General features: G+C 37.1%; 1 protein-coding gene across 1 annotated transcript in view; it reads left to right on the top strand.

The window, feature by feature from the left end:
- The first annotated feature begins 776 nt into the window (after positions 1-776).
- The window catches only part of spartin, a 93,463-nt gene continuing 70,657 nt past the window's right edge, over positions 777-23,582 (top strand). Inside the window, exons 1-2 of the mRNA XM_090393449.1 lie at positions 777-906; positions 17,139-17,961. Coding sequence (XP_090249575.1) covers positions 17,145-17,961 — 817 coding nt within the window. The 5' untranslated portion in view covers positions 777-906; positions 17,139-17,144. The remainder of the gene's footprint in view (positions 907-17,138; positions 17,962-23,582) is intronic.

Genomic DNA, 23,582 nt, shown 5'->3' with positions numbered 1-23,582 from the left:
CTATGTTTCACTTATTTCAACTATTTTTGGACACATAAACTCAATCAATGCATCAATTTCACCTCCCTTATTTCTGATACTCCTAGCATTCGCAAATAAGCATAACACTTCATTTCTTGGTCTCTAACAACTTCTACTCATGCTTCCCCATCTGACTTGCCCTTACCTGCTCCCACATACCCTCAGACTTCACCCTCCTATGTATTCCTGGCTGTTCCATTCCTACTCTGACATCCACATATATGCATTCATTGACACATTCAGAATCCACTCTCCTTACACTGTGTTTCAATGACCTCCAGCCAGCTCGGTTTGGCGAATGATTAGCGTATCCGCTCTCCAGCCAAGAGGCTGCAGGTTCGAGTCCCGCCAAGGGCATGGATTTTTGTGATTGTCTTACTAACCGGTTACCATATGTACTGCTCTAACCTGTGTCCTGGTGCAGCATGACCTTTGATGTCTTTGCGCAATAAATATCAAATCATACTCCATGACTTCCCTGACCCACCCCAAACTCCTGTCCAAATTGCATTGCCGTTTTCACATTCTCTTCTCCATTCCATAATGCATTAGTGTCAAGTGATGATGAAATCTCAGGTGTTAAAAAAATTGAGTGAATATATATATATATATATATATATATATATATATATATTTCTTTTCATCAATTATCAAAACTTGGGAAATAAAGGGCGTCAGCGAATTTATTATTTACGTTATTTGGTAACTTGTCAACCCTGACTTAAGCAGGTAACATGCTTCCGGTTGTACTGCAACTTGCATCAGCCTATTCTCAGCTGGTGAAAGACTCCTGAAGATTGTTGTGACGTAATCTATAGCGTCGACATCGGTTACGAATCTACGTGAGTTCAAAGATAAGACGATACTGCTTGTAAAAACATAAAGGTAGATAAAGCTTTGTGAATTAAAGTTTTTTTAATTATCATCAGAAATGGAATGCTGGGTGTCTCATGATTATTATTTCTTACTATAATATAAATTAATTTTTATCAATGAACGCACATATTTACACACATTTTGGTATCACATTCTGGAATTTCGTACACCCTAATCCATTCATAAATTGTTAGAGCCTGAGTACAACTAATGTCGCTTTTAAAAAGAAATACTCATATATCTGATTATAATTTCCACATTATTATTTTATCATGAATCGGTAATTTTTAAAAAAAGTCGCACCACCACCACCCTGCTTTGTGGCATTTGAAACTTTATTTTTTCTAAGAAATGCTGCATCTTCTGTAGCATGTTCATCATGACATCATGCAGTGTCATATGAACACTGCTGCTCACTACTTCAAATTAGGTGAACTTTGACTTCAATATTGTATAACGTACTCCATACTTTCTGTATATCTACAGTATCACTGTATGATCCAGATGGGTAAAAGGCTTGCCATGCAACCACAGTTACTTTCAAACAACTAAGACAATGATACTTGTATTCTGAGCATCTACTGATGAGGCCAGAGATGGCTGATTAGACTCGTGTGATATACGCAGGCTTCATCCATCAGTACCCCCAAGAGGCACTAACAGTTGAGTAGTATTTGTCCAAGTGATCTGACACTTCTTATTCTTCTATTTTCAGTCTGGTATGCTGTACAATTTCAAAATACTAGACCATGTAGATAGGTCATTTCTTTATTTTAACTTACGTTTCTTTTATTTCTGTAAATTGGTTGGTGTTGGCATTTAGATCAGGAGAATGGAAACAATTTTACCATGGAAAGGAAGAGCTTGGCAATTCATCTCATTTGGTACCATAGTCATTCCAAATGGCATGAGAATGAGGATGGCAGAGTGAAGGATATTCCATGGAAAAGGACAAGGCTAAGGTATGTATCACCAAGAAAAGTAATAACTACATTGTATTTGGAAGTTGAGCTGGCTATGATAAGGGCATTAGCAGGATGATGATTATCTGATGAGTTTTCTAGTGACAGACTATTTGTGTTAGGCAATTGTTAAGAGTAAGTACTTTGATATCTCTACTTGCTTGATCCATGGATTGAAGAGGGAAGGAAAACAAAATAAAATAATAATAAAAAAAAAAACACTATTTTCATTTTCTGAAGACTCCTAATTATAGTTCTTACTTTTTAGACCCCTGTATTTGCCATTCCACAGTTACTGTATTTATGACACATGACATTGTTTAAGGAAATTGACAACATCCGTAATGCAATTTGAAGAACAGCAGAACGTTGTGCCCTTCTATTGGAAAAGATCCAAGTTCGATTCTCATTGTGAAGAGGGGGGAATCCTTATATGGGCTTTTTCATTTGAAGGTGAGTTAGCCAATCTCATACACATAGCAGGGTTTTTCATCCTGCATACAGACAAATTAGCCTTCAGAATACATGCAATTTACAGACAAAAAAATACTGTTGTTGGTGATGATGATGTGGTAGATGGTGTTGATGATAGTAGTGTCGTAGTAGGAAAATGAAGTAATAGTAGAGAGGGTGAGATGTATTTAGTAAAGTAAAGTAGAGAGCCCTCCCGCAATGAGTCCTTGGACTCCCTGGAGGTGTCAAGTAATAATAATAATAATAACAACTAAAAATTTACTTATTTTTAATATTTCATCAAAGTTAAATTGTCATCTTCATAGGATTTATATCAATATCTGTGCGCACACAGATACACTTCACTAAAAGATAATGAACAGGGAGATATATGCCACCTACTGGCTTTGGTTGAGTGTTCTTGGCCATTTAGCTAATTGTTTACAAATGTGAGTTTCCATACGAAGGGCAGTTTGATGCAACGATATTTGTTTAGGTTGGAATAGTTCATGAGGGCAAGAAGATTTGAGGAAAACCTCTCAAATTAAATTTACTTGGGTGGAGTAAGGTGATAAAAAATAGATTAAGCATTCAGTCTGAAAGAAAAGGACATTTTGGAGTCTGTATAAGATGAGTAGAAATAGTTGGAGCAAGTTTCATGCTCGTTAGAAATTAAATTACACTGGACAAGAAATTGTATTTTTGTTTTTATCCTTTATCAAAGTGTGTGCAAATAAAAATGGGCATGTGAAGCAATATCAGGATTAGTACACAAAGGAATTGTTAGGCTGTTGGTGCATAGAGGCAAACTTTGTTTGCTTACACTTGGATAAAGGATTAAACAAGGATATTATTTCTTAGAATTTTCATTTTTCTGGTAATTAGTTTACGGAATTAACAACGCATATAAAGTATATTAATTAAAGGTAACTTTAATAAATAACTTCTATATTTCGGCAACGTGACGTTGCCGTCTTCAGGAACATTCTTTATGTTCCTGAAGATGGCATTTAATTAATAACTTACTAATTACCAGTTATTAATTAATAATTAATAACTGGTAATTAGTAAGAGACAATGCAGAAACTGACAGTTTGAGACTGTGGCTGAAGAAGATTTGCATGAGAGGTTATCAATCAACCAAACTGTCCTGTTCTGAATACCATAAAGAATTTTTTGAAGAGGTTTGGGAGCACCGCCCAAAATATACAAGCAGTATTTCAAGCCTAGATGGATCTTAGATTTGCACATGGTAAGTAGCTGTAGATGAAAATTAATGTCTTGAGCTTAAAAAAATTAAAAAAAAAAAGCCAAGTTTTTCCAAAAGTTGAAAATACAGAATGTTAGAAAAGTGATGTGATTATACCAAGAAAGACTAGGAGCAAAGATATGAATTGGAGAGAGAGAGAGAGAGATCTGGTTTTGATTAAGTTAAGTATCATAAAATATGAAGGAAGATGAAACTAAGTTCTTTTTTAAAAGAAGAAAAGAGAAAACTGTGTTTTGAAATCATTGCAGGTGACGACTGTTATCTCTCCATTGAGTAAGGAAGTGAGGATCAGTGTTTAGAGCACTTATTGTACATGATTTAGAAGTGTGAGATGTTTGTGGACTGCCAGATTTTTTGCATGAGTAGGATGATGAAGTGCTATTATCAGCAAAACTATGCATGGGGTTTGAAGTCAGTAAAAGAACGTCATTTATATATATGAAAAAGAGGATGGGTGAAATACCACATCTCCATACAACACATGCATTAGTTGGAAAATCTGAAGAGCAAGAAAACACCCTCCACAATTATATGTAGTGAATGATCTGAGAGAAAACTGACAGTTACAGAGGAAGGTAGATGCCAAGTCCTATAAATGCCTTGAAAATATCAGGTGCAGCAGCCCAGATTTCTACAAACATTTCCATGGCACATTAAATTAAAGATATCAAGAAATTATATACTTGATTTAATCCTTTATCCAAGTATAAGCAAACAAAGTTTGTGCTGAAGTATTTTCAGGACTGGGGCAACTTGTATATAGAAGCTAATGACTTCACATCACTTGCCTTGGCTTTCCTATAATGCAAAGCACATATCCTTATAGACATGTATAATGCTATGCATTATGGAAATGGTTACTACCAGACTCGGTTTTAGCCTTTACTGAGGTCTCATCACTGGGAGCTAGACCCAGAGGTGATACTAAGACAATTAACATTAATGTCTTTAGGGGTGAAGCAAGATGCTTTTCATATTCATGTATCTGTTGCCGCTACAGTGAGGGTAGAATTTATGAGCAGTTTGCTCGCCCAGGATGGGCATGGAGATTATGCGTCACTACAGGAAGTAGCAACGTATATATCCGTTGGCTCGTATGCTACAACTTGCTGAACTAGATTATTGGGGTGGACGTCTTTAGGAAGAACTTAGTTGCTAAAGACTGTAGGAAAGAGAAAATGTAAGGAATATTTGTATCTCAATGAAGTTGATTGTTTCTAACATACCATGGGGCATTCAGAATCATTCTCAAGCACTTGTTTTATACTTGTTGTAGTTTGAGAATGTTGGTATTAGAGGTGTGACTCCAGGCTGGAGAGGCATAGGTGATTATAGGATGAATCATCATCTGGTATAACTGCAATTTGATTCTGTTGCTTAGCTTGCTGTTTCTATTAATTAGCAGATAGATCTGAGCAATGGCTTTAGATGCCTTTGTGCACATAGACTTGATGTGTTGGTTAAAAGTTAATTTTTTGTCGAGCATCACACCCAGGTATTTTGTTTCTGTCTGCTGGGGAATTTTAGTATTGAATAGTAATATGTCTCCTGCAGGAGATTTTGTTCTTTTCATGAAGAGAATGGCTGAACTTTTGGGGGGATTTACTTCCAATCTCCATTTGGAGAACCATCCCTTCAACTTTAGAAGGTTTTCTTGAAGCTTTCTGATAATGAAGTGTGGTCAGAGAGATATAGGGCCATGATGGATGACATTGGATTGTGCAGGATATCTGACATGTATATAGAAAATAGCAATGGAGCCAGTAGGGATCTCTGCAGCACTCCGGCCAAGATATGGTGCTGAGATGAGGTAGAACCATTGATCTTGACTTGGATGGATCTGTTATGTAAATATGATCTGACTAGATTTACCATTTTTTAGTGAGATACCCGCTGAGATAAGTTTGTGTAGCAGTCCGAACCATATTTTGTCAAATGCTTTTGATAGATCTAGAAAAACAGCTCCTGTGCACTACCACCAGTTATAGCTGGTGGTAATGTATTCCACAATGCTGTGGATTTGTTGGGTAGTGCTATGGTGCTGCCGAAAGCCAAACTGCTCTTTGGAAAGGATGTTTAGTTCATTTACTGAAGCTTAAAGTCGTGAGAGGATGACCTTCTCTGCAAGCTTACCCAAGTTGGAGAAGAGGCTAATTGGACGATAATTGTGGGTCCTTACCTGGTTTATGAATCAGGATTACATCAGCCTGTTTCTAGATGCAAGGAAAATAGTGAAACCTTAAGGTTTCACTATTTTCGTTGCATCTAGAAACAGGCTGATGTTCAGGTGCACTATAGCTCTACGGGGAAGCAGTTTGATTACCCTATTTGAGATACCATCTGTCCAAGGAGCTTTTTTGTTCTTTAATTTTTTAATAATATCATATATTTCAGCAGGTGATGTGGATGCAATAGGGTGAGCACTGGTATTAGGAAGTTTTAATGAGTGTCTGACCTGGCTGTGGATTTTATATAAGTGATTGAAATCTAAGTTGTCATATGAAGGTTTGCATTGTTCCTCGAGATTCTTTGCTATGGCTTCTGCCTTGTCTACATCTGTGCGAACGAGGCCCTGGTTAGAGAATATGGGGGGGGATCTGTTTTTATTTCTGATGTTTCTCAGTAGTCCCCCAGATAGAGTGATCATTAAGTGAGATAGAGGCTAACTTTTCATCCCAAACTTGGTCTCTATGAGTTTTGAGTGCATCTCTCACTGCCCCATTCAATCTATTAAGAACTGTTTTGTCCTGAGGTGTGCGAGTGTTGTGAAATCTCTTCCTAGCTCTTTGATTAGTTCCATAATATCTTCAGGTAAACGACCAGGCTTGGGAACAGATTTGTAGGAGGTGGCTACCGTTATAGCAGACTTAATTTGATGGGTGAGGCTTGTAACTGCAGATTCCACATCTTCTTCTGTACATATGTGAAGAACAGGTCCAATGTGATCCCTAAGTACTTTTGACAATCTATTCCACGATATGCATGAGTGAGAGGGAGGAGACAGGTATTCTTGTTCTTCCAGTTGTAGTAGAATTGGGTTGTGATCCGATGACAGCTCGTTCAGTGATTTTAGGCTGTACTGAAGTTTAATATCTTGCAGGATAGCTACTATATTCAGGATGTCAGCAGTGCCAGACATACTGAGATGAGTTGGTTCAGTGGGGGCCTGCCACAACAGCATAGTTTGATCCTATGTAGTTGGAAAGGACGCAGCCATTTTTGTTGGTGGCAGGGTGTTTTGGATTTTATATACAATTCCAGGCAGGGTGTTTGGAGTTTAAATCGCCGGCAATAATGATGGATTCTCTGACTCCTAAAATGGCATTTTGATCAGAGTGCAGTAGAGTTTTTAAGGGTGGGTTGTTAGCTGAGTAGATTTTCAATCTGCCAACAGAGCTAGTGAATACTTCCACGCGTCATCTCAAGGTTAGTGGTTGGTGGGCTGTTTACAGAATGGTGTTTGATATAGTTTTTAATGAAGATGGCAGTGCCACCGCCTCTGTAGTTTAATCAATCTGTCATTTCTGTATAAGAGATAACCCCGTATTTTAGGGTTGTCTGAGGTCTTAGATATGTCTCACTGATTAGTATAATATCTGGTTGATATCTGTAGGTGAAATATTGGAGCTCCAGAATTTTGTTTCTTAGGCCATTTGCATTCCATGCAATGAAGAGAGGCTGGAATAAGTTTGTTTTTATTCATTTATGATTGGTGTGAGGATGGCCTGTGTTTTGCATAGAACTCTTTTAGTGGAGGTTGCTGAAGGGTTAGACAGGCTGAAATCTTGTAGCATGTTTGCTAGAGAGGCCGTAATAACAGCTGTCAGGTTTGTAGGTGCTGTTGGCTGATTTTGTTCTGATGTTGATTTATTTGTGCAGGCCACATCAGCATAACTTCTTGTTTGCCTTCCACTGTCTTTGAAGGTCATCGACTGTTGCTGCCGAGTCCCTGGCTGTGGAGCGGGGTCTCTGGTGTTCTTTTACTAGAGGAGGAGGATGGTTTTCTCCATCTGTCTGTTCATTGGGTGCTGAATACATCCCTTGTAGTTAGCAGGATGAGGGCCACCACAGTTGGCACATTTAGCCAAGGTGTTTTCTGCTTTGTGCAGGTGTTAGTGGGGTGGTTCTTAGCACATTTCAGGCATTTGCCTTGCATAGTCTTTGAGCATGGCCAAATTTTTGGCACTTGTGGCATTGACCAGAAGATACCCTTTTCCGGAGTGGCTCTGGGGTGATTCGGAGTCCACAGACTGATGTTGTCATAAATATTTTTATAGGCTTTATGGATCTCCACTAACAGCAGAGGCATAGGGGTTTTGTCCACTCTAGTCATTCTGCTGATCTTAATAGGTGGCAGGTCCTGGTGGTGGATGTCGGCCTCTATTTCATCTGTAGTCATATCCTCTGTGACACCCTGGAGGACCACCTTCAGATTCTTCTCCGAGCTGAGAGAGAAGGTATGGTATTGAATATTGCTCGAGTCTAGCTCTTTTGTCAGTTTCCTGTAGTCTGTCACAGTAGCTGGCTAGATCATGATACCATCATCCATGTTCTTGGTCGAGAGATACTGTATGTCGGAGTTTGTCATGGTGGATGATTGGTGGCACCCTCTCTTTCGGGGAGGCTGAGGGATTGGAACTGGGAGTATCTTCTTCCATACTGAAATCTATGGGAGGTTCTGTATCAGCGGGTTTTGCGCTTTTTGCATGCATGGACCTCTTCAAAGTCTGAGGGAGACTGCAACTGAGTAATGAGCTCCTCACTTATATCGTCTGTGTTATATTCTGCAACTGCAGAGGATGGGAATGTGTCAAAAAGCTTAACTTTTCCCAGCCAGTTATCACTCAGCAGTTTTCTCAGTCTGAGGAATTCATTATAAACCTCCTCGAAAATGGTCTTGTTCAGAGGTTTTGCCATGGTAAAGATACGTTCGAGCAAATTACAATAATCCTGTGGACTCTAGAGGATCCACTTGCAAATCCCATAGACACACACTGGTGTCTACCAGCAGAACGATAAGATATAATTTAGTATGCCCTGTAAATAGGCTTAGAAAATGGTTTTCGATGGAACTAAGATTTTGAAAGTAAAGTATTTACTCACCTAAAACTTATAAAAACTTTGCGTAGTCAAAATGCTTTATCAACACATGCTAACATAATTCTCATCACTAAAGCATTAATCATTAAAAACATTATCAAATTCGCAATTCACCATCAATAATACACGAAACTAACACGCAAGCCGCCATCTTGCAAAAAATCAACAACCTTTTAGGTGATACTAAGGTTGAAGTAATGCAGAAGTCATATTTTCATATATGAGCAGCCAAAAAGCGTCGCACCTTATTATTAAAATACTCTGGATTAGAGATAGTTGTTGCAAGTTTTTCCACTTGGTTATACTATAAATTAAAGATACTAAGAAATTATATACTTGGTTTAATCCTTTATCCAAGTGTTAGCAAACAAAGTTTGTGCCTGAACTATTTTCAGGACTGGAGCAACTCGTATATAGAAGCTAATGACTTCACATGACTGAAGAATTTTCCAGTATTTTACTGGTACATGTGGAAAATACTGGATGATTTGGATGATCTGTGAGATCTGCTGTGGTTCTTAATTGGCAGAATGAATATTGATGGTCAGTGATTACTACAATTCTAGGAGTCAAAGAAGTTGTCTGCTGATGACTTTCTCCATTACTTTTGACAGTGCTGAGGCGAGAGCAATAGGCCATTAGTTTGAAGATGCTGTTTTCACTCCCCTTTTTTTGAATTGGTTATATATGAGCTTGCTTCCATGCTACGGATGCATGCTAGCTGAGTATAATATAGAGATAATAAAGGACAGATGTTGGTTTAGGAGTACATCTCTTGAGCACAACAGATGAGATACCATCAAGGAAAAAAAAAGCCTTTTTGGTATCTAAGTTGTTCAAGATTCTTCTGATTCTTTCTTTTTTGTAGAAAGTCACAGAAGGCATGGGATGCACTATCCAAGGTGTCAGTCATACACTATCCATATGTACTCCATATGTATTCCATATGGAATGATACATATGGAAGTTTTTTCACTTGGTTATACTACTAATTATATATTGGGTTTATCCTTTATCCAAATGTTAGCAAACAACGTTTGCACCTGAAGCACATTCAGGATTGGGGCAACTCGTGGTAAAGGTGGTATAAGTTCTCATCACTTGCTTTAGTATCTCCCATAATACAAAGCACACCAGACTGGTTTCAACCTTTATCGAGGTCTCATCAGTGGGAGCCAGACCCAGAGTCTGGATTGTTGCCCTTCCCTTAATGCATAGCATTATACATGTCCACAAGGAGATGTGCTTTGCATTATGGGAGATACTCAGGCAAGTGATGAGAACTTATACCATTTTTATCACGAGTTGCCCCAATTCTGAAAGTGCTTCATGCGCAAACTTTGTTTGCTAACAGTTGGATAAAGGATAAAACCCAATATATAATTACCAGGTAAAAGAAGTAATTTGCCTTCTTCATCTAGGCAGGAGTTGGATGAGAAGAATGATGCAAGGAGGTCAGCTTTATGTTTAGGAGATGTTGCAATGCTGTCATCTGAGTGAGACACAGAGGTGGGGGCAGATCAAGAGAAATTGCATTCAGAAGTTTTTTCAAGGAACCAGAAAGCATGACTGCCATTGGCAAGGTGGAGATTTGCTAAATTTCTCGTGAGTCAGAATTAGTTTGGGTAATGATTGTTATGCAAGTATTGTAAGCTTCAGTTTACACTGTGAGTGAGGTTGAAGTGTTTGTCTGAAGTCACAAGTTATTCCTCCTCCTTTTCCAACTGTCCTGGCACACTTCTTTGAAAACCATGGCTTGATATTTGGTGGGAATATTTTTAATAGAGTGGGGAATGAAGGCCCACATTTCAACATATATGGCTACTTTGGAAACAACAGTCTGACATTGGTAAGGAGGAGTCAAGATCTTCCCACTTGGTGGTGTTATAGTGCCAGAGGACATGGAGTTGTAAATGATTGAGGGGAGAGAGTATTCTACTACAGATAAACTTGTGTGAGATTGCAATTTGAATTACCAACAGCAGTGGTCACTTCAACATTGTGTGCTTGGAGGGTAAACTGGTTTGGAAAAGATCTGGAGTGTTGGATGAGTGGAAAAGATTGTTGGGTTAGAAGAGGAATAGTTTGTTTTAGGTAATTGCATATAGAAAATATCTCAGCTTCTCTTTCAAGATCAGTAGAATTCGAGAAAGGTGTCATTTGTAGTTATGGACATTAAAGCCACTGAGGAATATGGCTTGACTATTAGAACAGTTGCATTGTAGGAAACCAGATTTCAAGAATAAGAAGTCAAAGAGGTCCAAAGAGTTTCAGAATTGTGGGTGGGAGGGGAGGCTGTAAAGATAACAAATGAATGATACATAATGAGGTAAGGAAATTTTAAGTTGCAAAATGTCAAAAAAGGAGAAATTCATGATTAGACATTCTCTGACAAAGGAATATCAAATCAGAGAGAATTATATAGGATGTAGTTTGAATTGTTGAAATGGGCTGTGGTTACTGTGTTAGTAATTTTAGATTATTCAAAAACAAGAGATTAAGTTTCATTGTCTGCAGGTGATTTTACACAACATTTAAGTTGGTGTTCATATCACGAATATTAGTGAACTGAATGGAACAGAATTTTTTTTCATAAAGTTTTTGGAGTGTTTTAATTTTTTAAAAAACTTTATTGGGGGGAGGTTTATTTTTTATTTTAACCACAGTGACACTATATTTATTTGAGTTTACTGTCATGTTAGTATTTCAGAGGTAGAGTGTAAAAGAGCAAGAGAAATATATGGCGATAAGAGATAGCTTACTGTCTCAGTACTATAATGTGCTTGACAGTGGTGGTGTTATAGTGCCTCTTCACATATCAGTACATGGCCTCAATCCAGGCATAATTATACACATCTGATCAGCAAGACTCCTAATGTGTTATTGTCAGGTTTGGTCTTGTACACTATCTGGTGACCAGCTGGCAGAATTGCTTTGGTGCTCTCAAAGGTGAGAATGAGGTTCTGGATCTTCACGGTCTGTTTGGCATGCCCTTGAAGGGTATCATTCACATTACATGTTACAAAGCCCAAGAAGAACAGAAGCCAGAATTCCTGCTCTGGCAACCAAATATGACAACTACTTCAGGCCTTTAATAAGAAAGTTAGTGGTATTTCACTGGGATCTTACGCCTAGTAGGTCTAGTTGACATTTTCTCCAACTAAGATGATATCCAAAAGGAAATCTTGCTAGCATTGCCAAAGCCCCCCCCCCCCCCCCCACAGTGGAAATGGGCTGCATTTGAGAACATAATAAGTTGATATGACAGGAGAATAGATTTAAAGCACAGTTTGAGTTTTATGTGATTGTGTGTACCTCTGCTGATATAGTGCACATCACTAAAAAAATACTAAAAATTAGTATTTGCATCCCTTTTATTGCATCCTGCTATAACTTTAGTTATAATTAGTCTATGCTTCCTCTATCTACAACTCATTTCATGTCTGCATTGTTAATCCCTCTGTCATATAAGCATTAAAAACAGTCCAGATTGACTAGGGTTGGTAACTGGTCTTTGGAATTTGGGTTATGAAGGGAGATTGAAGGAATGCAATTATTTACAAAGCCACATGAATTTGTAAATAATTGTAAAAGGTGGGAGAGGAGGATATGACTGAGATATTTAAGTTACCTCCTTATACCTTCCAGGGAAAACGAGTTCTTCCCTGGAAGGTGTTAAAGGAGGGAGTGAGGAGCAGGTTCTTTGAATGGAGAGTGATTGGCAAGTAGAATGCATTACCTGATAGTGTACTATGTAAATGTAGACTCGAATGAGTTTAATAGTTTGATGAGCTTTGTGTGTGATGGTGTGTGTGTGTCTCCCATGGTGAGACCTTTGATTCCATGGAGAACTGTTAAAAACAAGTATCTTTAAGAAAATTATTAACTAAGATGAGCTAACTAAGAAATTCTCCAAAAATTATCATTATCGTGTTTTGACTTTGCTCAGCTGATTGTATGCAATATATTGCTAGAACTGTCAGTTGTGGAAAAGATGCAAGGGGTTGGTGTTCTAATTTAATCCTCTTAGTACCGCTAAGAAGGGAACTAAATGAACCTTCAGAGAGTTAATTGCTATTATAGAGTAGTAAAGTCAGCAGTTCTGAGTTATGTTTTATACCTTTGTATTTTTTTGATGAAAGGGAACTGGATGAAAGAATAGAGATTGATCAGTTAGGCTTGTCAAGATATCTCACCAGCTTTATTCAAATACAATAGTGGGATTAGATAGAATATTTGCATGGGTGCTGTGTAAGAGAGTTAGCAATGTCCCAGACCTGGTTCAGCTTGAGTCTCGGTACTAACATGATTCCTAACGAATGGAAGGAGAGCAAAATTATATAAGAATGGATCTGGAACTGATGCAACAAATTATAGTCCAATAAGTATATCTTGTCTGGGCATCAAAATACTGAAGAGGCTGGTTAGAAATTGCATCCAAAGTTTGGTAGATAGACAGCACTAAAATACTCTATAGAAGAAAACATGATTTATTAAAGGTAGATATTGCTTTAACAATTTAATCCCATTCTATAATAATGACTACAGAGTTGGATATATCCCAGCTTAATTTTTCCAAAGCATTTGACAGGATTCCACGTGAGGTTGTTATACAAACTCAAAAGAATGGGTATGTGCAAACTAAACTATAGAATTGATAGGAGAAGTGGCTGACTTGACAGATATCAGAAAATGATTGAGTGGTATACTTGGACCAGTGTTGTTGTTATTATTATAATAAAAACCTCCATGGAGTCAAAGACATCATGGGAGGTCCACTGTTATACACACAGTTTATCATACCACGCCTTAAATATATTCACTGTCTCTGCACTCACCACACTCTCGGGCAATGCATTCCAATCACTCTCCATGCAAAAAACCTGTTCCTCACTCCCTTGCTCGTACTCTTCTTATACAGCTTCCAGGGATGACCTCTTGTTCTCCTGCTATCTTCACCCATTCTGTGCAAAACCTCCCCGACATTAATCTGGTAATAACCTCTTAACAACTTATATGTCTTGATCATATCCCCCCTCCCCTCCTCCTTCTATCCACCAATTTCTGCAAATTGCATTTTGTCAATCTCTCTTCACTCTACATTCCAGAGACCAGAAACCACCTTAGTCAATCACCTCTGAACTTTTTCCAACGCATTTTCATCTTTTTGAAAACCAGGTGACCAGATCACAGTAATCCATATGTGGCCTGATCAAAGCCTTATACAAAGGAACCATAACATCCTTACTTCTACAAGTCAGTGTCCTCCGCATCATTCCCATTATCCGCTGTGTTGTCTTCACAATTTTAGTAACATGTCCCAAAAATTTTAGGTTTTTGTTTACAATCGCTCACAGATCTCTCATCTCCTTTACCTATTCCAAGATATTTCCACCAATTGTGTACTTTACATCCCATCTCTGCTTCCCAAATTTCAAAACCTTACACTTTGAAACATTGAATTGACATCCCCACTCATTTACCCATTCAGCCAGTGTATTCACGTCCTCTTGCAAAGCTACAGCATCCGCTCTACTCCTGATCTGATAGCTCTCCCCAACTTTGCGTCATCTGCAAACAGACATCTCCAAATGATATTTGGAGAGGTCTGAACAACTGAATATTGCCATTCAGACCTCTCCAAATATCATTTACATACAAATTAAACATCAATGGACCCAAAACAGACCCCTTGAGGTACATCACTAGTAACTTTCCTCTTCTGGGATATAGCTCCTCCATAGACAAATTGCTGATACCTATCAGACAGCCAATCTCCACTCCAGCGAACTAATCTACTGTTCTGCTCCATCCGTTCCAATTTAATTACCAGCTTGTCATGTGGCAATTTATCAAATGCCTTTGCAAAATCTATATATACCACTGACACCCTTATCCAACACATTTGTCAGTTTATTATAAAAAGTAAGCAGATTGCTAAAGCACTATCTTCCTTTAGTAAATCCATGCTGGCCCCCCAAAGAGTATTTTTTGTTGTCAACCCAATTCTGAATCTTAGTCATAACTAACTTCTCTAATACCTTAACCACAACTCTAGGCACACACACTGGTCTATAATTCAAAGCCTTACTCTTATTATCTCCCTTATGAATTGGAACAATTTTACCCTCTTTCCACTCTTTTGGAACTTGACCCAGTGAGAGACTCATGTTGAAAAGATATGCAAAAGCTGTTAACTCTCTGGCACATTCCCTCAACACATTGGCGAAATAATAAGTCTCTTATCTTTGCCAAGAATTCCAGAGATTGTAATAACATATAGTACAATCCTTTGAATGAAGATAAAGTTGCATCTAGTATTATAGATGCACTTTACCTGTTTTTGCAGTTGTCTTACATAGTATTCATGCTTTTTTATATTACAACTTCAACTATCGTTTTTGAGGTTATTAAGCTCAATTGTAGTCTACAAATGTCCATCATGTAGGAGTAGAAATCGTAATCATACACATATTCCGTTCTTCTTAGAAATCCATTCCTATGGATTTCTTTTTCCATCGCGATGTGCCCGAGACATCCTTAATGTCCTGTGGTATAGAGCTTTCTTGAACTTTAGGATACATCTTGGCAATGGTCAATTGATAAACATGAAATTAAAGTTTAATATGAATTTTGCTTCTAGTTTCAGAAATGTAGCTAACTTTAAATATCCCCTCGACCAAAGATAATTTGAAATTTAATGTATAAGAAGTTTAAATTGACTGTTATTGACATCACACTACAAATGTAATTCTGATGATAGACTATTTTAATACCCAGGTAGTACGTGTTTTTTGTTACTGCACAAACTGAGGATTTTCAGTTGTTTTTCTACATCAATATGCATATCCTTTGTTCTTCGGTTGTTTTTGGACTTTAAAAACAGCGCAGACTGAAAGATTAACTAGAGCATTTTTTTTTTTTTTCTTTTGAGGAGGGTCAGTAAGTCAGAAAGCAGTGTGCACCAACTTTCTGTGGTTTCAGGAGCTGTTCGAATACAACCAGTGATCGGCACAAAGGACTTCAATTATGGGAGTGCTTTTTATGAAAGACTGAATAAAGCTATCAACTTCATAGGAGGTAGAAAAGGCAGTGAAAAAAGGGATGAGAAAGTCAGCATCAGATAGGCTGAGACCTGAAGGTTTGTCGGACTATGCTAATACCGAAAGAAAGCTCAGATATGCGACCTATATGCATTGGGTCTATGATCCTGTGGTTATTCTGCAGGAATAAGCTTGCAGCTGTTAAGCATGAACATAGGCAAGAAGGCTTTTCTAGAGGAACTTGTTATTCAAAACGTAGTGGTCCTTCATTCCCTGACAGAAATCTGGTGAAAAGGAAATGTCATTGTGGTGAATTTTTGCAGATGTATCGAAAGCCATTACTAATACAACTGTACAACTTCTGGATTTAAATGGAGTTTACCAGGTAGTCTGTAGCTGTAACTTTATGAACAGTGGCTTTTGGAAAAGCTACCTTACTCCAAAGCAGATTCAAGTTTGATATCCTTCTTTTCAAATCAGCTGCAGCTAACTCCAACTATCCCAACCTAAACAAATATGGTTGTATCAGACTACCCCTCATATGGGAAATCCTTATTCACAGAAAGTTAGCTCAACTCCCAAGGACACCTAACCAAAGCCAATAGGTAGCGTAATTGTGGTAATTGTAATAGCATTATTAACATGTATATTCATAATATTATGCTAAATGAGAGTGATGAGAAGATTACTGTTATAGAAACCTTGAAGACTGACTTCAACAGGCCTGTCATAAGATCAAATGACAATAAATGCTGATTCACTGTGGTTAAATTTAAGGTTTTGCATTTGAGATAGAGAATATTGCAGAATATTATATTAATGATATAATATAATAAGTAGTCATTGCAGCTAAAGACTTGGGGTGTTTAGCAGACAGAGCTGAAGTTTTTGGGCTGTAGAAATATACAGATAAGTAAGGAAATGTTAGAGTATAGATGGAGGTGGGATAGAAAAACTGAGTCATTCCTGGAGGCCAGGGCTGTGAAAGGTTAGGAAGCATGATGTTTAGACTTTTCTCATGGCATAGGGATGGAGTGGACTACATGTGGAGGGGACTACTGTATGAGATGTAGTGAGTGTGTGTCTGGTGAATATGTTTAAGAAAAGATATAATTGTTATCTAAGCATTATCTAATAGTTATTTAGGCACTGTGCAACCAGAAAGAGGTCCATCCTTGGAGAGTTTGTCCTTTCAGAGTTTGCATAATGATATTAATATCAAAATGTACTAGAATCATAGGGAATTGACAATACATGTTAATATATGAGTTGATGGTATATATGGAAGTGGTGTAATTCAATTATACTCCCTTTAGTTTACATGATATACAGTTTAATTTTATTTTTTATTTTTTATTTTTTTAATGTATAGGACTTTTATTTTGAATTTAACGCCAAATCTTTATCTTTCAGATATATATGATGATGGATTCTGATTCATTTCAGCAGCAACAGACATTGACACCATCTTCTGAATCTATTCTAATAAACAATAGTGAAGAATTAAATATTATTCAAAAAAAGCATGATGAGGCTTTTTTATATATATCTCAGGGTTTGACATATGAAGAAGATGGTCAGCTATTATTGGCAAAAGAGATGTATTTGAAAGGCATTGGGCAAATCAATGTTGCACTTAATATTAAATGTGATAAACCACATTGTGTTGGTCCAAAATGGGACTCTGCACGTAATATGCAGCATAAAATGAAGAAAACTCTTCAAATGGTAAATCATCAGTTAGAAACTATGGATGCATGTTATGCTAAGAAACCATATGTTGCTCCACATCCTTTAGAAAGCCCACCTTCTTATTCTGAAGCTTTATCTGACACACCAGTCTTGGAACCAAGCTTTAATTCACTCGCTAGTTCGTCAGCAAATTTGGACTCTAATGATTGCTCCATTAAAGATAAAGGGAATTTGCTAAAAGCTGAAGTTTACTGTGAAGATATTATTCGTGATACCCAAAATGATGATGAAGTTGAAATCATTTTTAGTATCTCTGATGTTCAGATGTTCTTTGTATCATCAGATGGCACTGTAACTGCTCCATCTAGTTCTTTTTCTCTTCACATTTATAAGTTTAAAGACACAAAATCACAGTTATCTTTCAGACCTCCAGCATGGCTGCAGATTAATGGCTGGACTTATCCTTTAATACCTGGACAATCCCCTACATTTCACAGCAGTTATGGAGCATTTGTATTTCCAGATATAACATCTACTCAGTCAGGTAACAATCAGTACTTTTTTCTTCTTCTTTTTAGCATAAAACCAGTTTGCAGATATTATAATGCAAAGAAGAAATAAATCATATTTATTATTGTTATAACAAATCTTCATAATGTCAGGGAGGCCTTATTTGAGCAACATACACTATTTAATCAAAAATATCCATTTGTAGTATTGGATATGGATTAAGACATAACAGCAATTACTCATACAGGTATAAAAGGAAGCACATAATGTTACAATCTTCATAGACAAACATTAACAGTAAAATGGACCACACAGAACAGCCTCTGACTTTCAATGTGGCACCATTATAGGATGATACTTTTGCAAACAATTCAGTGTTTGAAATTTTTGCCCTGTTACAGCTGTCCAAATCAACTGTAAGTAATGTTATTGTGAAGTGGAAATGCCTGGGAGCAATAGCAACACAATTGTGACCTGATAGGCAATATAAAATTACAGAGTAAGATTGCCAACTGCTGAAGTATGTGGAACGAAATAATCTTCTGTCTTTGGTTGAAAGACTCCAAGTTCTAAAATGCCTTTGCAAGCAAAGCCAGCACAACAACTATTTGTGGAGAGCTGAAGAACATAAGTTTCTTTGGCCATGCAGCTACACATACCTAATATCAGCAAGGTCATTGCCAAGTGTTGGGTGAAGTGGTATAAAGCTTTGCTGCCATTGGACTCTGGAACAGTGGAAATATTTTCAGAAGTGATGAGTCATGCTTTTCCATCTGGCAGTCTGACGTATAAGTCGGGGTTTTGACAAATGCCATTGCTTGTTTGAATGTGTTGCCAACTGTGGAGTTTGGTAGGGGAAGCATCATGGTCTGGGATTGTTTTTCATGGTTTGGGCTTAGTTCCCTAATTCCAGTAATGGAGAATTTTAATGCTTTGGCCTCTAATGATGTTCTAGATAGGTGTATACATCCTACTTTGTGGGAACAGTTCAATGAATGCCCTTTCCTGTGTCAACATGACAATACCTTCATCCATAAAGTGAGGTTTCTGCAGGAATTGTTTGATGAGATGGGTGTTGAAGAACTTGACTGACTTGCATAGAGACCTAATCTCAATCCCATCAAACACCTATGGAATGAATTTGAACATGATTGCAAGCCAGGCCATATCACCTGACATTAGTGACCGACTTCACTAATTCTCTTCTAGAAGAATGGAAGGGAATTATTGAAAATCTAGTGGAAAACCTTCCCAGAAGATTGAAGACTGTTATAGCAACAGAAGGTAGACCAACTCACATATGCCTTTCATATTAAAGTGAGAGTTGGGATGAATAGGCATCTGTGTATTTTTGATAGGATAGTATATCTATCATATTGAACCTCTGCCATTGGCAGTATTCACATTCCTAGGACTCATTAAACATTCCAATAGCATATTTTCACTCATTCTCTATCTAAAAAAAGTTAAATCTGAAAGTTGTTCACACAACTTTCAGATTTCACCTTTGGATTTCTTCCTTTAACTCTTTGTTCTATTTATAATCTCTTCTTTATTAATCTTATAAAATTCTCTCACTATCTTTTCCGCTATTCACTAAACTTTGTAATTTGCTGCATTTCTTCATCTGTTCCCCAAAACCAACATTCCAGAATCCTGATATGTCTTTAGTCACCCCTCTATATTTCACACATTACTATAGAAACATGACAAGACAACCAAATGTGTGTACAATAATCTGTATGTGGCCTGACAAATGCCTCATGTAGTGGCATAATCATCCTTATCTTTATTATGACAACAGTGCACTGTGTGTCTTTTATAATGCTTGCAATATGTCCTCTGAACTTCAGGTCTCTCTCAGCAATCAGCTTTAGATTCTGAATCTCATCTACCTGAAACATGTTTCCACCATTATGGTACACGATCTTTGCCCTCCAACATCTTACACTTATTATCATAAAAAATAACCCCATTCATTCATCTAAGCTAAAAATCTATCGAGTCTTTCTCCTATGTAATTTTTTTTTGCCAAGTCCAAATTTTCAATAATCTTTTCTTCTCCCTTTTCAACAACTGCATTCCAATCTCTCATCAAGGTCAAGTTTTTTTGATTATTTACTCTCATCAGTACTTCAGTACTGTTGGTACTTCTATTTCCTTGTCATGGTATCCTGCTGTTGGCATGTGTATCTGTATGATGACTAGATCTCTTGGTTCTGCTGGAATCTCAATCAGGATTATTCTTTTTCCATATCCCTAAATGCTTTTAATCTTAAGTCTTCATTTTTTATTTACCAGGAATCCAACACCTATGTCATTTAGGGAAACCGAACAGATCTTTCTGTAATCTCTTCTGTTTGGTCAACGCTCTCAGAAGAGCTGGTCTCCCTTACTTGACAATCCTTTAGTTTAGCTTTCATGCTATGTAGTTTTGGGAAAATAAGGTGGTTGGTTCCAATATCTTTCCACCTTGCAGTGATGTTGCCAATAAAACCCTCTATGGTCCATGCCTACATTTGTCTGGTCTTGAGTCTTTGCTGAATTATCTTTCTTCAGCCTCATTCCTGAACTGGTAGTGCTGCTGCTCAATGCCAGGGCAAGTGCTTTTATGGTGACACTCAGACACTCTTTGTAGTAATCTATACAAGAAATTGAAATTATCATATCTTTTAGTTGTTCAAAATGTTCTATTAATGAACACATTGCAACGTCTAGAAGTGTATAAAACAATTCACTCTAAATTTATCTTCTGACGATTGTGGCATTTCGTCATGATGTTCGTAGTCAAATTGGCGTGTCTTCTTTCGTAGTCGAACTTCCGTACCAGTTTTAAATTCTTGTTCTCCATCCACCTCTTCACTCGGTTATTTTGCCGTTTTTAGAACGTCTTTAAAATTTGTATCTGATCGATACTCTTGTAAGAATATTTTTAAGTTTTCAATAGATTCTAAAGCAAGTGTAATGTTCATATTTTTGTCTTGAAGCATTTTACTCACAGGGTTTATTCTGTTAAGTAAATCATACCAAGAGCAAATAAATTTGTAGTCCTTTATTTTAGCACATAATGTTTGTGCTTCATGCTGAGTTTCTTTATTAAAATTTTTATTATTTAAAATTTCAAAAAGTGCATCATAAATTTCTCCTAACTGATATCATAGAGGGTAGATTGCATTAATTTTACTTTCCCATTGCGTTTCTGATGGCTGTTTCAGTGTTAATTTTTTTTTACGAACTTTAAAAGGATTGCCCAACGTTTGTAAGAGAATGAAAAGAATTGTATATTTCTTGAATAATTGCAAAGAAACTAATTGTATCTGCATTCACTTTGGCTGCATCGTTAATGATTAAAATTAGAGTATGAGCAGCACATGGCACGTAAAAAGCTAAAGGATATTTGTTCAAAAGCAAATTTTGGAGTGCATATTTGCCCAATTTCCATACCCTTGACCTCGCATGTCTTCAATGGGAATGTTCCATTTTTCCAGTTATTCCATTATTGTTGCACATAAACCACGTCCTGTGGAATCTGATATATCTGCAAAACCTAAAACGCTTTGCTCTTGACAATTCCATTGTCACAGGAAACAAAGCGAATAATAATAGTCATTTGTTCTGTTTTACTTGCATCAGGTGTGCAGTCTAAAATTATGGAATAATATTTAGATTTTAGAATTTATAATAAAATTGTATCCCTGATTGCGTTACTTAAAGTTTCCAATATTTCATTTTGCAATAGTACCTTCATGCAAACTGGATGATGTGCACGGTTCTTCAACTCTGATTTCTGATTTATAGAGTTGGTTACAATCTGCATCAGAATATTTTTGCCCCAGTTTGTTTCTTAATATCTGCTTCTTTTGCATCGTGACGCTTATGATTTTGTGCACCGGATAATTTTTTTTTAAATTTTTGATTCCATTTCTATTTTATACCCACAAGAAATTATTACACAACACGACACAGAGACGAAATAATAGTTCGCACTGCGCTACTGTCAATAGCCTACTGAGATACGTACCATATGCCTGGTTAACTAGCAACAAATGTTTTGTACGAAAATTCGTTTCTGCGCATAAAAACTGTTCGCGTTTCACTTTAGATAGACTGCAGTAGACACAACATTCTGCAGGCAAGCATTTAGCCTGCTCTAGCTGCATAATTGAAACAGCTGGCTGATCAAAGAGGCGGCAATATACATTTTTTTTTAAATTTTTATTCAGTGTATACAGCCTCATTTATTTTAATATTGATCATTCTAAGAATTTTTTTGTTTTTATGATAAAAATTTTGTTTCTTAAAAATTAACTTATGAACCGTTCCCTAGCGGCGGCACCTCCATCATAGCGGCGCCCACATGCACTGCATGACTGCTTCTGCCGGTCCTGGTGACACTGACTTACCATGACAGTGCTGTCAGAGTTTTTGTAAGATTTTAGTTGAGCAGAGCTGTTGACTCTGTTTCTCCACACTCTAGTTGCGACTACAGCTGTTGGTTTGTGACTGCTGGATCTCTGCTTATGTTGCATCTAACCTCCATATCTGGAGGCTGCTCCACTATCTGCTACCTGTGGATGTTTCCAGTGGCAGTCAGCTCTTTTGGGGAGAACTTTTTCTCAGGTAAGAAATTTTGTGGAAAGGAAAATTGAAGAAAACAAGCTGGATTCAAGCTAAATACAGGTTGTCAGGATCAGGTTTTCACTTTAAGACAAATAGTTGAAATCAAGGGAATATAGCATGAATCTATATTTAAGTTTATCTGGAAATGGCAAATGACAAGGTACTGAGAAAAGCTGTTTGAAACATTACAGTTATGTTGTATAAATAGGACATTCTGTTGACAATACATAGTTTATATTGGAGTTGTAAGTCAGCAGTTAGAATTGAAAGAGATACAGGGAGATAATTGATGTGAAATCAAGTGGAACACTTGCACATTATTTTCACTGTTATTCATCATCTATATAGGTCACGTTATGAAGGAAATTTGCATTAGACCTGATATCAAAATCTGAGATATTCAACTCTCTACTTTATATAGATGATGTTATACTGTTAAATAAAATCCCTCCTGTACAAATCTGCAGGATTCCTTAAATAAATTGAATAATTGATGTTTTAGGCATAATTTTTAGCAAAGAGGAAAATTAATTACAAAAATAGACAACAGAATCAGTGTTGTAAGAAGTTAATTGAATAAATTTATATTATTATTATTATCTGAGACCTCCAGGGAATTGAGGACCCATAAGAGAAGCTATAAATCTTCCAAACCAGCTGTCATACCTTCTCTTAAATTCATTCACACTAAATGCACTCAATACCCATAAAGGCAAACTATTTCACTCACTCACTGCCCTGTGAAAAAAAAATTTGCTCTTATCCCTTTCTTGACTGTGAACAAACTTAACTTCCATGGATGCCCCCCTCAGTGTTCTTTCCCACCTTCATATAATGAAAAATTTCATCAGATCCTATCCTATAATATCCATTCAAAAAGTTTATAGACCTCTATCATATTACCCCTCTTTCTGCTGTTAAGCAGAGTCTGTAATCCACATACTCGCAGTCTGTCTTCATAGTCTAAATCGCATAATCTGGATATATTCTTTGTAACTCTTCTTTGCACCCTTTCCACAGCCTCTTTATCCCCTT

Source organism: Typopeltis vanoorti, chromosome 5 (genome assembly GCF_054136105.1).
Source record: "Typopeltis vanoorti isolate ZY-2024b chromosome 5, IOZ_Tvanoo_1.0, whole genome shotgun sequence".
Lineage (NCBI taxonomy): Eukaryota > Metazoa > Arthropoda > Arachnida > Uropygi > Thelyphonidae > Typopeltis > Typopeltis vanoorti.
The sequence above is the reverse complement of the archived record's forward strand: the minus strand, read 5'-3'. Positions and strand labels throughout refer to the sequence as shown.